The sequence below is a fragment of the Sardina pilchardus genome, chromosome 9 (genome assembly GCF_963854185.1).
Source record: "Sardina pilchardus chromosome 9, fSarPil1.1, whole genome shotgun sequence".
NCBI classification, from domain to species: Eukaryota; Metazoa; Chordata; class Actinopteri; order Clupeiformes; family Clupeidae; genus Sardina; species Sardina pilchardus.
In genome coordinates, this window is record NC_085002.1 from 27,741,367 (window position 1) to 27,758,773 (window position 17,407).

Here is a 17,407-nt window from a genome sequence, read left to right on the forward strand (position 1 = left end):
CTACAGTTCTGCACTAATAGCACCATAGACAACCCTGCTGGAGTTTCCCCATGCGCAGCTCTGAAAATAAGCGTCCGAATGAACACAATATAGGGAGACAGACAGACAGATAGCCTAGATAAGACTAGGCCCTATTAGAAGACTATTAGATAAGACTATGGGAATACCATACTGCTTCTGAGAGAGATTATACTGTACATAACCTGACCTGTCATGCAGAATAAAAGATCAAAATAAAGAGAAACTCTCAAAGAATGACATGGCTTTATTAAGACAAATGGATATGTTGGATAAATGTTGGACAGATGTACAGGCATGCCTACATGTTCTTGTGTGCCAAAGAACTGAAGAAAAAGGGTTTTCTACCTTTCCACACATATTTTTGTAGATGTTATGTTTATGATTGTTGTCGCAAATGCAGAACTATTTACAATGTTTACAATAATATGATGACCTGTACAAAATTGGTATGGAATTTTATAAAGGATTTCACATAGGGAGAGGAATACCTGTAAAAAGAAAAATATGAATTTCATCAGATGCATTCCTTTGAAAACCTCTCCTAACGCTACTTTAAGTGTCAGTTCAACACCAAAGCGACATGCATTTACAACATGTAGAGGTCTAGTAACTGCACATCCATCATTGCACACTGTAAGTTACATCAGATATACCATCACTGAACCTTTATTTTAATTATTTATTTATCAATTTATTTTCTCCATACTGACTCAGTAAAAAGCTTAACATGATGTATGTGACTATGCAGCAACCTGTAGTGGTCTAGTTTGGGGAGAACATTAAACCCAAGTCTCAGGGTTTAAGAACTGTACCCCCCTGATACATTACTTGTCAAATTTCAATAAATCATTCAACATATCTGAAAAAACGTTTTTGTTTTTTTTCTATCAGCACTTGAAAAAGAGGGGGGAAGAACACAGAGAAAAAGCCTCCTCACAGAGAACCAGACAGCTGAATTCACAGCTCACGCTTAGCTTCTTCCAGTGGAGGTCCCTCCCCATTCAACTCAGTGAAGTAAGGCCTTGTGTCAGACGTTTTTGGTATTAGGTTTGAACCCAACCAGCCTCCCTCCCACAGCATAGAGCTACTGTACTGTAGGCCCCAGAAACCTCACTGGAGAAAAACAGACCTCCACCATGACAAAAGCAATGTTTAGTCATTTGGCAGAGGCCTTTGTTCATCGCACTATCCAAGTGAGGGAAAACAACAACAAAAAAGAAAATAAAAGTAAAAAAAACAACAATAAAAAAAAAGGACAAAAACAGAATTAGAACAAAAAACACATTCCCATCATGCCTCATAAACCACAGTTAATTATCACACCTGCGGGGGAGAGGGGATCTTTAGTGTTTTCCTTTTGCCAGTAGAAGTTGCTGTATAGTCTTCTAAAGTGAAAATGTCCCAGCACAACACAGCACATCCATAACAGAGAACAGGCACGACACTCAGAGAGAGAGAGAGAGAGAGAGAGAGAGAGGGAGAGAGATGGAGACAGGACAGGATGGCGTCTGGTACCAACACTTTGTTCACACAGGATGGAGGAGGGCAGAAAGGACGGGGATGGTGTACGGGAGGCAGACGGGGCTGAGGGTCTCCCAGGATAGATGGAGCCGAATCCGGCCCGTCTGTCAGCCGGATCTGGGCCAAGACCGCAGCAGAATTGGCCCACATCCGTCAGGTCACATCTGAGCACATGTGTCTCATATCTTATCTGTTCATCATAGGAATACGGAAACATTACTGCACGTCTGCTTCCCTCTGTGCTACCTGGCACATCCACAAGGGAAAGAGGCCAAAGCCGATGACTTCTGCGGCCGGACTGTCTCAAAGTAATCAGATAAAGCTCTTAGTTGCAGCTAAGAAACAACCAAAAGTATAAAAGGCTTGTTCAGTAAAAATGACTCGGGTACTACTTTGTAACTTCTTAAACTAGCGTGTATGATGTAAGTTATTATTTTAACCATTCACAAACATGGCATCACTTCTGTGGTTATACTGTATAAATGAAGGAACCAATCTGACATTCAATCACAGACACAGTTGAACAGTGGTAGTCATGTAGAGGTATAAAACAACTAATAGTAAACTTCTAATAGTTTAGAAAAGGAAGGAATATTTGAAATGATGAGTCGTTCAACCATCTACGTGGTTGTGGTCTGCCCAGCTAGAAGTTCAACTCTACATACACTTTAGCCAAGTGCTATATGCTCCTATTCTGACTTTTGGCTTTTGACCCATGGAAAGGTTACTAGTCCACTGCAGTCTGTGTGTAAACCCCAGTGCTATCTATTGCATGCAATGCAACTGCATATTTTAGGGAACTCAATCAGGCTTCATTACATCTCAATGGTATCTAGTAGCTTTAGTTCACCTGATTCAGGTTCCCTTTTAAGTTGTGTGATCACTGCAGTGTACTGTACAACGACAAGAAATACTAGTGTCGACACCCACAGCGCAAGCTGTACAACACTGCCATAAGCTCACTGAGGAAAAGAAAGACATCAATCTCCTGGTATTGTACTGAGATATATTGGGTGTTAACTGCACTTAAAAACTCATATCGCTGGAGAGTGTGCAGGGTCATAAGATGATATTAAGAGTGGATGACTTCATGTTACACGTGTCGTTGGGTGAGGGATCACGACGTTTATGACGACTGGATGGCTTTCATGGGCAGAACCGTTAGCTCACGCTATCTCTGGTGAGCGTCTAATGAATGTTAGTTCATAGCACCAATTGACTACAATGGTCTACCACCAGCCCTAATACAGCACACACATCTGATGGATCTATCAGTCTACTTATGCAGTACCTATACTCAGTTGTATTACAATCAATATGCAAGGACGTGGTATGTATGAGTATTTGGTCTATATTAGAAGAAAATTGCACCATATAACTTGAGTGGTTTGACTGCTACTAATGCGAGAGTGTGTAAATTAAGCCTGAGGTATCCTACTTATCTGACATAAGAGATCACTGAATCCTAAGCTGTAGCTCAACTCCACGTCTCTAGTGATATAAAGCACACGGCTATACGGTCTTATCTCTGTACTGCACTAAAACTCTCATTAACATTCAAAAAGAATCCTTTCCAAGGTCGAACTCATTTAAGTAAAAACAGGGTGATAGTCTTGATTACATTTCCCCCCCTTCTCTACGGTTGGCTCCTATACATTTTCATACGTTTACTGACTGGACAATTACCTCTTTGCTGAATATGAGCTTGGAATTCACACAAGTGAGCATATAGGCATCTTTACTGCCTCCCGCAGGACACTTGTGGGCCTGCAGGTCAAACTGGGTACTGTCCTCCTTCTGACATTCATGCCTTGCTGCACTGTGCAAATTTTCAAACACACTGTCCTCTCAGGGAACAGCCGCTCGCTGTCCCCCAAACACACACACACACACACACGCACACACACTACACACACTACCATCTACTCTATGCCTGCTTCAGTGCCTTCTCTCTCAGTGCAACTACACCAGACAGTGGATGTCTTAAGGCATTTTGTTAGTTTGAGCACCAGATCAAACATGCTGACCTGATTGAATAGGATCTGAATCATCAGAAATCTGCATATATGTTAAAGTCTTGGCCTGGGCTGGACTTTTTTCGTTTGACTGGAACTGGACATTCAACCAAAAGAAAAAAAGAAAAAAAAAGAAACAACAGTTTGTCTTTTCCCCTAATATAAGCAGTGAACAGAACTAGCAGTAAATGGGTTTGTTAGTGTGCGGACTGCTCTGGCTGTGAATTGACTACGGTAGCGCAGGTGTTCCTTCGCTTGGTTTTTGCTATTGGTATGCATGAGCAGATTGCTTCATCCCTTCCTGAACAGGGCGAGCCTCTAGATTGGGTTGGTGGAGATGAGGCGAGTAGCACCGGTATCCTTGAGTTGAAGAGGGCAGCAGTGAAACAGCAATGGAGGTTTCTCACTGACCAGGTGGGTTTGACTCCCAACGCAAACCAAAATAAGATGGCCATGGGTGATGGCGGACAGTGAGAATAGGTAGTACAGTATCATATCTACAGTTTGTTTTTGATGTAAACATATACTGATGATTGGCATGGCTGAAGAGAAGGGGAAATTGAAAGATGGGTCACGGGAGCGATTTGTAAGCAAGTGGGATTCATACGCACGTCTTGATAGTACAGTACAATACTGGAGTATTGAATGACACATAATGACGACTTTTAAAAGAGTTCATTTTACAGGCCCGCATAGCTCTGATGGCAGGAGAACCGTGCCAGACGAGGGCCAGATTTGAGCCAGATCGGGGCCAGATCCAGAGCTGTGAGAGGTGAGTACCTTCCCCCAGCTACAGCTGATTGCCGGGCGGATCTCCGACCTCTGACCCCTTCTGTGGTTCAGATCTGGTCCAACTCTGGCCCAGGTCAGACCTGCCATATCAGTCCACTGTGAGGAGCTCAGAGAGTGGGCAGCTTGTGGTCCAGCTCTTTCTCTGGAGACTCGATGTAGTTGGCCGCCTCCTGTAGCTTGAGCAACATGGCCATCTGTGGGAGATAAGGGTGAGAGGAGTGAGAGAGGGCTCAACACTACAGAACAATTAACCTCAAACCATTTAATCAAGGACACACCAAACCTCAGACACTCTGCAACTTTTGACTCATATGCAACTATTAGCAACTGCTACTACTGTAGGTTTCATTCAAATGAATAATACTGTATTCCTGTACTGTATGTATGCGAGTGGGATTGTGGGTAATTGGGCGATGATATGGTGGGAGGGGATTGTGGGTAATTGAGTGATATGGTGGGAGGGGATTGTGGGTAATTGGGCGATAATATGGTGGGAGGGGATTGTGGGTAATTGAGTGATATGGTGGGAGGGGATTGTGGGTAATTGGGTTGGTGATATGGTGGGAGGGGATTGTGGGTAATTGAGTGATATGGTGGGAGGGGATTGTGGGTAATTGAGTGATATGGTGGGAGGGGGATGTGGGCGTGGCTCACCAGGGGGTCGGACTCGGTGCCACTGGGCGGGGTCTCCTTATGCGGGCGCTCGTCCCCTGGTTGCCCGGGGCTACCGGGGCCCATGGCAGGGGGCGGCAGGTGGAAGAGTTTGGCCTGGTCCTGCTGAGCTGACGGCCAGGGGAGAGTCCCTCTCACCCACTCCACTGGGTCCTCCCACACCGCCTTCTGACCATGCACCTGAAACACACACACACACACACACACACACACACACACACACACACACACACACACACACACACACACACACACACACACACACACACACACACACACACACACACACACACACACATACACACACACACACACACACACACACACAAACAACACACAAACATGTACACACACACACACACACACACAACACATTCAATGAACTGCGCTAAACACAAATCCCTAAACGATGGTTATGTCTGACTCATGTCAGCGTTAAGGGTCATTCACACCAGAATGATAACGATAACTCTAACTATAATGATAAAAGTGTCCACACTGGCCAACGATAAGGAAAGTCTCTCCTCATGTTGATGAATGGGATGGCTAAAACTGAAGGGATTCTGACTTGACTGGCTCTCAGCTTTTTATCGTTCTCAAAATCGCTCTTTAAGTGATCCCCAATGATATTGTTCTTCACGTTGTCGTTGCAGTTTATGTGTGGATGTCATCATTCGTACTAGCTAGAACGATACTTTTTTGCCGCTATCGTTATCGCTCTTGGTGTGAACCGCCCATTATTAATGTCATGACCGCTAATATTTAGTGGCATCACAGGTAAATTCTAATGATCTATGATATGGACAGGTGAAATATCAAGTACTGCTAAACCAGAGCTGAAAATATATCTAATTAGTCAAGAAAACTGTTGTCCCTTGCTGTGTTTTTATTACAAAGAACAGACTGCCCAGTGCAGTAATTTCCGCATTGTGTACAAGCAGCAGGATAGTGTTTAATGCAAGTTAAAATAAATAAATAAATAAATAAATACCATATTAACTGCCCCCGTATTAACCTCACAGCTGAAGAAATTGATCAAAATCAATGTATAAGCTGTAGCGGCTAATAGTTGGGAAATGACTGTATGTGTTTTGGAAAGTTACCTTGATGCCATCTTTGGCTCCCTCCTGAAGGTAAGGGATGATGGAATGGTTCCACAGGTCAATGAACCAGGAACGGAACTCCTCAACGGTGACGGGACAGGACAAGAAGAAGCAAGGGCCTGCACATGCACACACACACACACACACACACACACACACACGCACACACACACACACACACACACACACACACACACAAAGTATGAACACACGTTCAAATCAAATCACTGTAGACACAGACAAAGAAACGCCCAGGAGCTAACTTGAGGGAAAATGGAAAACATGTCGGAAGTCTGTCGGAAGTGTGCGGGAAGTCCCAGCAACACAAGCCCATCCGTGGAACATGACACTGGTATGGTCACCAGCTCTCTCTGGAGGCTGTAGGAAGCCAAGAGGGTGGATCTTCACTCACATCAACACTGAACCCTCATGACTGACTTCCTCATCGCGCTTCTCTCTCTCTTCCCCTGTCTCTGTGTGCATGGCTATTATCTCTGTCCATTACATAATCATGAATATTTTAGGATCTTTTCTTTAGTTTGGAAATGCCCCCTCTTCTTACCTTGATATTACATCATCATAGCAAGGAAGCGGTTAGAGCTATGTGTTTATTAGCCTTAATAGAGATAAGCCCAGTTACAATTCCCAAACGCCTTGAGGCTTTATGGATAAATATCTGCTAATTACCGGTACATAATTATCATTACTATACCCACCGTTGGATAATCCATGTCACTAATGTCCAACACTAAAATGAATCCAACACTACTTAACATTGAACACTAACAGAAACGTTCCCCCAAAAACGGGGGAACGGGTCGTGTCGGGTGGTGAGACGGGTGGCGGCAGCGGCCTACCGATGAGGAAGTCGGAGGTGCTGTGCTTCTCCAGGAAGGCGTGGAGGTGGTACCAGAGTTTGGGCACCCAGTCCAGCACCCGCAGGAGCTCCTTGCTGGCCAGGCTCCGAGGCTCCTCCCCCTCCACCAGCTTCCTGTGCAGGTAGCGCACCAGGAACCCGTTGGCCGGCTCCACGTTGTTGGAGAAGGTCACCATCCTGGGGGAGACAGCCAAACGTCAGGCAACAAATGGTGGAGTGTGTGTGTGTGTGTGTGTGTGTGATGTGTGTGTGTAAAGCAATGAAAAGAGACTAATGGCTTATCTGATATGAAGCTGATCTGATGATCAGCTGGCCTACATTGCATGATTATTAAAAACATTAGAACAACACCGTGACAAGAATATAATGTCTGTCAGTGTGGGGCTCACACAAAAATGAATATAGGCTAACGCGGTCAACGGCACGCCCTCCCCTCCCTGCCCGCCATGTTGGAGGACCGCATAAAAAGGTCAGGGGAGTATGAGACTGACCAATCAGTCTCAAATTACCACCTCCGCTCCAAAAGGAGAGCCAATCAGGATGCAGGGAGTATGCGAGACGTTCACCGCCGTCACACACTAATGAGAGCCGGTCTATACCATCTCTGTGGAGCACCCAGCAGCTCGGCGGCGGGAGAGATTCTCCGCAGATAGTGATGACAAAACGATAGCCCCTCGGAGACACCAAAGAGCTGCTGTTAACGGACTGGCACGTTGGCTGCGGCGGCCATTACTTAAATATTGGATTATGGGATTAAGCTCCGAAATGCCAATCCTCTATTTATGAGCGCAGCAGAAATGACTCAAATTTACGTGCCAGGTTTAGTTTGTGCATTTTCTGTGTGGAAGAGTGACGGAAGGAATTTTTTCAGGGTGTACTGGACTGGACGGTTAAGTTTCCATACCTAAAGCTGAGATGAAGTCCGTGGTTCGGGGTCATCTTCACCGGCTGGTTGGTTGTTCCAATGATGTAGGGGCTGGTAAAAAAAAAGACACGGTAAACTCCACTGAGCAATCAATCTCTAACACTGACAGCAGGGTGTTTATGAGTGGGGAAGAAAGAAAGAGGTCCCTGTTGTAAAGTCATAGGTTATGAAGAGAGAGAAGTGTCTGTGCTCTGAGCTTAAGCTCTCATTAAAATGTACTGGGAGGGAGTCTTAGTCTGTTATAGACCTCACAGCTTTGCACAAAAATCACCCACAGGTCTTAAAACAGCTTTACAGACATCTTTCTTTCCCCCTTTTTTTCTGCACTAAATCCCTCTTTTTACGACCGGTGCCTCGGCAGGTTTGGGATGAGCACACAGAGCTATATTTGTCCCGCGGCCGCAGGGAGCTGTGTGGAAACATCTGTGCCTATTTGTGGCCAGCGCCGCTCACCATTTGTGATATTTGCAGGTCAGAGCGCCGTTGACCAGCTCGCTGATGGAGGCGGCGTCATGCACGTCATCCAGGATGACCACCAATGGGATCTCGGCTGTGCTGGTCTCCCGGTCAATCTGATTGGCCAGGTTGGACAGGTACAGCTGCAGGTCCTGGAGACGGGCGGGCGAGAGAGGAAGTGAGGTAATGTTAGGTTGATGTTGAACATGACCCAGTGACATTAAATCGTCCCAGCCCCACATTAACTGAGGAATCCTTAGGGCATAAAGTATGTACAATATGACTCTATTCCACTCATATACTTTTACAGTAAAACACATGCATTTAACACTTCTGCAAGTACACTGTAATCAAATAAGAACAATTGATACATAAATGACTCTTCAAGAGCCGTCTTATTTGTTTCCACTCCTGTCACCGATAAGGGGCTTAGCTGTGTTTGAATGGGAGTGTGTGTGTGTGTGTGTGTGTGTGTGTGTGTGTGTGTGTGTGTGTGTGATCTGGACAGGACTGTTTGGACAGATGCTTGGTAGGAACGTGACTGCATTAGAATGGGGGTGTGTCTTGAGAAGACTGAGCACGTCCAATGTGCCTGCAGTGAATGTGATCAGAACTGTGATTCTGAATAACACGTAATGCTGGGTGATGTGGATAGGAGTGTACATGTACATTTATTTGAGTTTGGCCATTTGGCATTGAGTACTAGTTGGTTATTGCTCCCCTTAGAATTATAAGGTTCATCAACATTCTGTGGAGTTCTGAGATATTGAGCTTCAAAGTTTCAGAATTCCATACAGTTTTACTGATAAGTGGAACAAACCTCTTTAGATAGAATGTCCAAAAATGCATACAACTACAACATATGCCACATCACATCACTTCTCAATTTCGACAAAAATGTCAGACAGGACCGTCTAATTCTAAGGGGGCGACGTGTCTATGGTGAGCGGAGCGCTAGTCTACCTTGCAGGACTGCCCGTGCATATTGAAGGTGAACGAGAAGCTGTCGGAGGTGTAGCCTACCTTGCAGGACTGTCGGTGCATATTGAAGGTGAACGAGAAGCTGTTGGAGGTGTAGCCTACCTTGCAGGACTGCCGGTGCATGTTGAAGGTGATGGAGACGCCGTCGGAGGGCTCGCGGCCGCTGCGCTCCACCAGGTACTCGGTGAGGCGGGAGGCCAGGTAGGACTTGCCGGTGCCGCTGGGGCCGGACAGCACGATGCGCCGGTGCTTGAGCAGCAGGCTGATGTAGTGCTGCATCATGGCCTTGGGCACCAGCGTCTCAAACACCACGCTGTCCACACACTTCTCGTGCAGACCTGCGGACAAAAGGGGAATGGTACAAACAATACAAGAATACATCATTTAAAAGTGCTTTAAGGTTTTGTTGTTTACGATTCAAAAATGACCCAGAAATAGCCACAGAATAAGAAACAACTGTCTTGATGTAATGTCAAAAAACAGCTATGCTTTGTCTTGGCATGATAACCATTGAATATAGCTCTGAATATTTACTTACAATACAAGAATAAATGTATTCATGAATTCATTTTAAAATCATTTAAGGGAATGATACTTACAATACAATAATACATGTATTCATTCCCAACAGAATCCCATATAGCTCTTCAAATAATATGAAACATTTAGGAAATATTTAGTTGGGTGAGGTAGACCCAGCAATTCATTTGTGTCCCCTGTGGTGGACACGGTACTCTAGGCCTCTATCTCTAAACACAAAGTCCATTTCGGTCCCCTGTGGTGGACACGGTACTCTAGGCCTCTATCTCTAAACACAAAGTCCATTTCTGTCCCCTGTGGTGGACACGGTACTCTAGGCCTCTATCTCTAAACACAAAGTCCATTTCGGTCCCCTGTGGTGGACACGGTACTCTAGGCCTCTATCTCTAAACACAAAGTCCATTTCGGTCCCCTGTGGTGGACACGGTACTCTAGGCCTCTATCTCTAAACACAAAGTCCATTTGTGTCCCCTGTGGTGGACACGGTACTCTAGGCCTCTATCTCTAAACACAAAGTCCATTTCGGTCCCCTGTGGTGGACACGGTACTCTAGGCCTCTATCTCTAAACACAAAGTCCATTTCTGTCCCCTGTGGTGGACACGGTACTCTAGGCCTCTATCTCTAAACACAAAGTCCATTTCAGTCCTGATGTGCAGGGCACTCTGGGCTCTCTATTGAGGTCACACAAACAGAGCTGTGACCAACAGAACACATTCCTGCCATTTTGAAACACCTTTCTTTTTACGACTGAGAAAAAATAAATGGTTTCATAAAAAAAGAGCTGTAACTTGGATTTGCAATGCATGTCTAATGGTTACCCTGGGACTGTTGTATACTATAAATCAGAACAATAATGAATACACAAAAAAAACGGTGATTTGTCACGGTGCTTCTGTTCTGTGCGCTTCCTAATGGAAGTAACAGAAGCAGAGACGGAGACTAACAGTAGCCTGGAGCCAGAGTGAGACGAGAATAAAAAGAAATAAAAAAAAAAACAGGGTAGCCCATTAAAAGCTGAGCGAGGGCTAATTTGAGCGCAGGGTTAGATCATGACGACCTGACTCACACACACACACACACACACCCACCCAGGCACAGGCCCAGACAGGAACCCCCTCCTCCACAGTCAGAGTCACTGTGACAGCGTGACTCCAGTTAAAACAGCTGATTCTGCTCCTCGTCTGAGCCAGAACTGGGCCGCATGTGGGGTCCTGGACTCCGTGCCCATGTGGGCCAGCACATTTCCCAGAGGTGTAAATATTCCATGATTGCTGGTTCCTGGCAGAGGCTTGTGGGTATCTGTGCCCCTGCGTGTATCTTACCTGATCACATGTCCCCTCATAAACAACTCGGACTACAGACAGTCTGAGCTCAAAATAACCCCCCCAGATTAAGCACCGAGGGGGTGGAGATATGGGGGGAGGGGGGGGGGGCACTGGGATGGTTACATGTCACCTCCCCTCTCCAGGGCTGTCATATCATCCCTGCAGTGGGGTCTCGGGTGTGCGTGTAGAAGTGTGTGTTCCACCCGTCTGAGAACTCTACCATCTGGGCCTTGTCGACACACCCACCCACACCCAACCATGCACCGGTGGAGGGATTGGATTTTCCCGTGTCTTCCCCTCCGTGGCGCTCCTTGAGCCTTCCCGCCTGGTTAGTGGCATTCCCGGCCTGCCAGGTGGATCAGGCAAACGCTCCCAGGCCTCCCAAGCCTCCCAGGAGTGGGGCCATCCATCAGGCTCACACCAGGACAGGCATCCCAGGCCTGCACACCACGGGGGGCGGAATGTGTCCCCCGAGGATCCCGACGACGGAGGTGCCCTGCGCGAGGTGCCCATCCATCCGTCCGTCCATCCATCCGTCCGTCTCCGCCACAAAGGGGAGAGCGTGTAGCGGATCTCCGCAGGCCCCCCCGACGCGCCGGAAGAGGCTCGCGCTCCGGGAAGAGCAGGAATCCCTGGCCTCCGGAACACGGACAGAATGGGACTGGGAATGCGTCTGCGGAAGGGTGCCGTGTTAGCGCCGCAGGAAAACACCGGAGCGTCCTCGGCAACAAAAGAGTGTGCCTGGGCTCAGCGACATGCCCCTACACACACTCATGCCCCCCACACACTCATGCCCCCACACACTCACACCCGTGTCGAGGGGAGAGGGAATCCTAAACTTCTGGACCGCACACAGGAGGGGGAGTGGGGGGAGTGTGTGCTCATGTGGCGAGGAAGAGTCTGCACTGTCTTCAGCACAATACAGTGAGCTGACACCTGCTGTGGCCTACTGGGGCTTTGATCCCCAACCAGTAGGAACAATGTGGGTGAAGGGGAGTGGTTGAGCACTGCTCTCCCGTACCCACATCCACAGCTGAAGTGCCCTTGAGCAAGGCGCCTAACCCCTCACACACACACACACACACACACTTGAGCAAGGCACCTAACCCCTCACACACACACACACACACACTTGAGCAAGGCGCCTAACCCCTCACTGCTCCCCGAGGGCCGTTGTATTAAGGCAACTCACTGCTCCGGGTTAGTGTGTGTTCACTAATTCACTAAATGCTTTTAAAGTGTAATAAAAAAGAATGAAATACTGTAGAATTAAAAAGCCTATGGACTGCAAATGGTGCTCTACGGATCCAAACTCTAAAATGCCTCATTATATCTTGAAATCAGTGTTCCATATTTCTGTATTTTGAAGCTTTCAGACGGTTCAGATGCACTGCTGGAGGCGTTGGGACTGAACACATCAGAGCATGTGAACGTGTCAGTTTGAGAAAATCAAGATGAAGACATGGCCTCTGGGCCCCTCAGGGAGCACAGGGAGAAGAGGACAGCCAAGGACACACACACACACACACACACACACACACAAACACACACACAACAGAGGAGCGGCCTTCTGGTGGAGGCCTCCGTCCATGTGTGTGAGATTTTTTTTCTCTGGGGTCTTTTAAGGATTTGGCCCCATGTGTCTGGGACGGAGGCCTCATGGGAGGCAGGAAGACAGAGAGACGCCTCTGCGCTGCCCCCCTCTCCGCTCCCACAGGCATGATGGGCTTGATAAGGACGGGGAGGAACGAGCCAGCAGGGCTTTCCTGTTCCCTCTCCCACACATCCGACCCTGGCCCCTTCACCAGGGCTGAGTTACGCTACACCACTGCTTCTCAAAGTGGGGTGCGTGACCCATAGCCATGATGCCGAAGGGGGTCCTCGGAAAATATTGTCTCCCAAAAGGATTCCTTGGAACCAACAACATTGAGAACCCCTGTGCTATATTATGGAGGGAGCCTCACTCCCGGGTCAGACGTGTCCACAACAGATCCCAACTTGGGAATTGGGCCTCATACGCCTGCTCCTGATCAGGGCCCCATTTGGACCAAATCCATGACTATCAAAAGATCATGGATGGCATGGTGTCATGCACTTACACTATGAAGAAAATGGTGGACATATAGACACCATCTCTTATAGACGCCTTTTGTTGTTTGTTTCCAGTGGTTCTATTTTATTATAGTCACTGGACCCAATCAGGACAGAACCAAACCATGACCGGAAGAGAACCAGGGCACTGAGCATTCTGCTGAAGCACTTTGTGTCAAATACACTGAAAGCATTACAGCTACCATACTATCAAAGATATTAACCGAGATTTACACATTCATTTAGCAAGATTTCTTCAGCTACAAGGCTAATCATTCTTGTTTCTGATGAGAGCACAATCTAATTCTGATTTATTATTTATTTTGCATAAAACAATGTGGTTTATTCGCAGAGTGGCTGATACATGGGGAATTACTGCATTATAACTATTAAACTCTTCCTTGTTTGGACGAACATGGCAGCCCTGCGTGCTCAATTCTGAACCCCCAAAATGTTCGGTCACACTCAGTGATTGCTCCACACAGCCCTCTAGCTGGTCACACTCAGTAATTGCTCCACACGGCCCTCTAGCTGTCTGTTCTCGGTGGGTTCTCAAAGCACTTTAGCGCTAGTCCACCGTCATGCCTCTGTAAATGGTAAACAAACACAGGGGCTTGGAGCGAGCCATGCACTATTTCAGGCAATCAGAACAGGGCTGCGGGAGCGCAGCTGTTGAGCTCAAATATCAACAACCTTTGGCCACACTCACAGACTGACCCTTTAACGCTCACCACCCTTCTCCTCTGTCCTGCACTGGAGAACGGATCATCTAAACCCCTGCATTGGAGAACGGATTATCTAAACTGCTGCACTGGAGACAGGATCATCTAAACATGAACATCTAAACTCCTGCACTGGAGAACGGATCATCTAAACTCCTGCACTGGAGACAGGATCATCTAAACATGATCATCTAAACTCCTGCACTGGAGACAGGATCATCTAAACTCCTGCACTGGAGAATGGATCATCTAAACATGATCATCTAAACTCCTGCACTGGAGACAGGATCATCTAAACATGATCATCTAAACTCCTGCACTGGAGACAGGATCATCTAAACTCCTGCACTGGAGAATGGATCATCTAAACATGATCATCTAAACTCCTGCATTGAGAGGTTGAGCTTCTAGACTTTAACATGTTCTGCTGATTTGTGAGGCTGTCCTCTTTTTATTCTAATTAAGCAATATAGCACGAGTGGGAGTGGGTTGTTGCTGGATATTCCCACGGGTGTTGTTCGGCCGTAGCCTCGAGGCCGGAGGCCGAGTGGCGCAGGCAACAACACCCGTGGGAATATCCAGCAACAACCCACGACCACGAGTGCTATATTGCTTTTATACAACAATTCTACCACTTGTTTTTTGCGCTAATTTCCCATTATAATGTAAACGTTTAGATCGCTAAAACTGTCTTGTTTGTAGAACTACTTCTCTCCGCCACAAATTTCTATTACTTGCAGGACAAACTGCCGTTACTAGTTCTAAATGGATGGTTGCTATGGCCAAAGGCCAGTCGTTAGTTCTAAAAGCACGTTGCTATGGCCAAAAGCCAGTCGTTAGTTCTATCTCTCCCGTTGTCAAGCAATACACGTTAGCTCCACTGATCTATAAAGAATACCTGGATAGAGCATCTACGTCAAAATTCTGAAGCCTACATGGGGGCGGCCATTATGGGACCACTTGCCATAGGAATGCATCAGTAAAAGACAGTAAAAGAATGTTGCCGTTCTGCAACAATGGAATTGGAACACCTCGCCGCCATTATGGGACCACTCGGGACAGTTCCATTGGCTTCATTGTTGATGGGTCAGCAACAATGAGATAGTCTATCCAGGTATTCTTTATAGATCAGTGGTTAGCTCGCATTGCGTCTGTTAGGACATGCTTTTAGCTTTGAAACATCACTATTTTACTTAGCCTACATGCCATCCAACTAGCTAATATCCACCTCCGTCATATTCTACGTTCTGAGCGTCTGTATTTCAGCTTGGATGCAACGTGACAGTTCGTTTAACACTTCACAACTTGACATTGTATCGCGGAGTGATTTATTATTAGCTGTGAAAAGTCCGAGTGGATTATCGTGGGATATTTCAACTCATGGAACGTCTCTCGGCCAATCAGAAACAAAGAAACAGCTTCTTAGAACCCAATTGTTGTATAATCAGAATTAAACACTCAGGGTCCACTTCAGTATACTGGACAGTGGACGCTAACTGCCCCTCTCTCTCTGTCGCCTCACCTTTGAGGGTCACGCTGACGCAGGTGGAGCTCTTGGTGAGGCATCGTGACGGGGTGGTTTCAGGGGCCTCGGCCCCCATTGTGCGTCTGCAGTGTCCCACACTGTAGCTGAGGATGGAGTCTCCGGTCAGGCCCAGGCTGGAGCTGGGGTCCAGCAGAGACAGGTACTCCTGCACGGGTCAGGGACAGAGAGGGTCAGAGAGACAGGGAGCGCACAGCGGGTCAGACAGATGACCAGTGGTGTAGTCTACGCAGTATACTCACCTAAAAAGTATCACCATCTCAGTATACTCACTTGAAATAGGCAACAATACATATTGATATTTGGGGTTGATCACAGTATACTCACTACAGCTGACTACTACATCACAGTATATCCACTACAGCTAATTAGACTACAACACAGTATACCCTACAGCTAACTACTACATCACAGTATACCCACCATAGACTGTATACATACAGTCGTCATTTAGAACTGAGTTGATTCAGTCCAAAAACACATGCTATACTGAAAAAAACAACTGGGAATACACATCACAATGAGAGTAAAAGTATATTTTGCTTCTCATGAAGCTGCACCATAAGGAAGCAGGGTGAGCCTCAGGGCGATGAGGAATACTGTAGGTTGGGACACTGCTCTCACTAAGGCCAGCTTTGTCCGCACATACTGTAATATGGAACCCTGGCGAGCTGATCCAGAGCTGGCCAAATGGCCTTTTAATTAATCACAGCTTTTACATCTTACTAACTAACAACATGTGACATGGAGATGAAACCATTCATTTTTTTTGGCAGTGTAAAAGAATTGTGAGTGTAGGTTAGCGAGTAAAAGAGTAAATCAGTCTTTTGAGAATCTCTTTCTCTTTTCATTAGTAGTGAGGGTGCTCAGTCTTGTGAAGAGATCGTGAGTGAATGATGGGAACAGATATGAGGAGGGGAATGGGAGGACACAGACACAGAGAGGGATGGGAGAGAGAGAGAAAAAGAGAGAGAGGGAGAGAAAGAGGGAGATGGAGAGAAAGAGAGAGAGGGGGAAAGAGAGAGAGGGAGAGAGTGGGAGAGAAAGGGAGAGGGAAAGATAAAGAGGGAGATGGAGAGAAAGAGAGAGAGAGAGAGAGAGAGAGAGAGAGAGAGAGAGAGAGAGAGAGAGAGAGAGAGAGAGAGAGAGAGAGAGAGAGGGGAGGCTGAGACACACCTTGAGGGCCTGGCCAACAGCCGTGTCCAGAGTGGTCCAGTCAGTCTTTTGGGTGATCCGGACCGAGCCGATGTAGAAGTCCTGCTGCTTCATCTCCTAAAGGCATACAGCAGGGACAAGGCCCGGGTTAACACAACAGAACCAGACCCAACAGATCAGACACCACTGGGAGTGAAATAACAGAACCGTAAAGCAACCCGTCAGCACAGCAGAACACACAACAGAACCTTAGAACAACCAAGCAGACACGACAAACAACATGGTTGCACTAACCTCCTGATTCATGTTTTTGAATGGTCGTGCATCATTCCCTCAGTTTGCCTTGAGATGGGAGAAATACGGATTTCAATGAAACCCATGAATAGGACTTCCTGCTTTCAATGATGTAAAATGATGATTTTTACATCATTGAAAGCAGGAAGTCCAACATTGAAATCCGTATTTCTCCCATCTCAAGGCAAACTGAGGGAATGATGCACGACCATTCAAAAACATGAGATGGTTTTCTAAAGATACAAAGCTTAACGCTAATCGGTGAAGTGTCCCTTTAAAAGAGAGAATGGTGAATGGTGGTCACTGTCATGGTACAAGAGGGCAATCCTCTAATTGAGGAAGGGCCAGTGGCTGAGCTGCTGAACTCTTTGAA

The 17,407-nt window shown here is 46.7% G+C and overlaps 1 protein-coding gene across 1 annotated transcript in view; it reads right to left on the minus strand.

Annotated features, from left to right (window-relative positions):
- Positions 1-242: 242 nt before the first annotated feature.
- The window catches only part of nav1b (neuron navigator 1b), a 66,914-nt gene continuing 49,749 nt past the window's right edge, over positions 243-17,407 (minus strand). The window contains 9 exon segments of the mRNA XM_062544530.1: positions 243-4,543; positions 5,004-5,201; positions 6,125-6,243; positions 6,982-7,178; positions 7,906-7,977; positions 8,380-8,534; positions 9,466-9,701; positions 15,565-15,733; positions 16,762-16,857. Coding sequence (XP_062400514.1) covers positions 4,457-4,543; positions 5,004-5,201; positions 6,125-6,243; positions 6,982-7,178; positions 7,906-7,977; positions 8,380-8,534; positions 9,466-9,701; positions 15,565-15,733; positions 16,762-16,857 — 1,329 coding nt within the window. The 3' untranslated portion in view covers positions 243-4,456.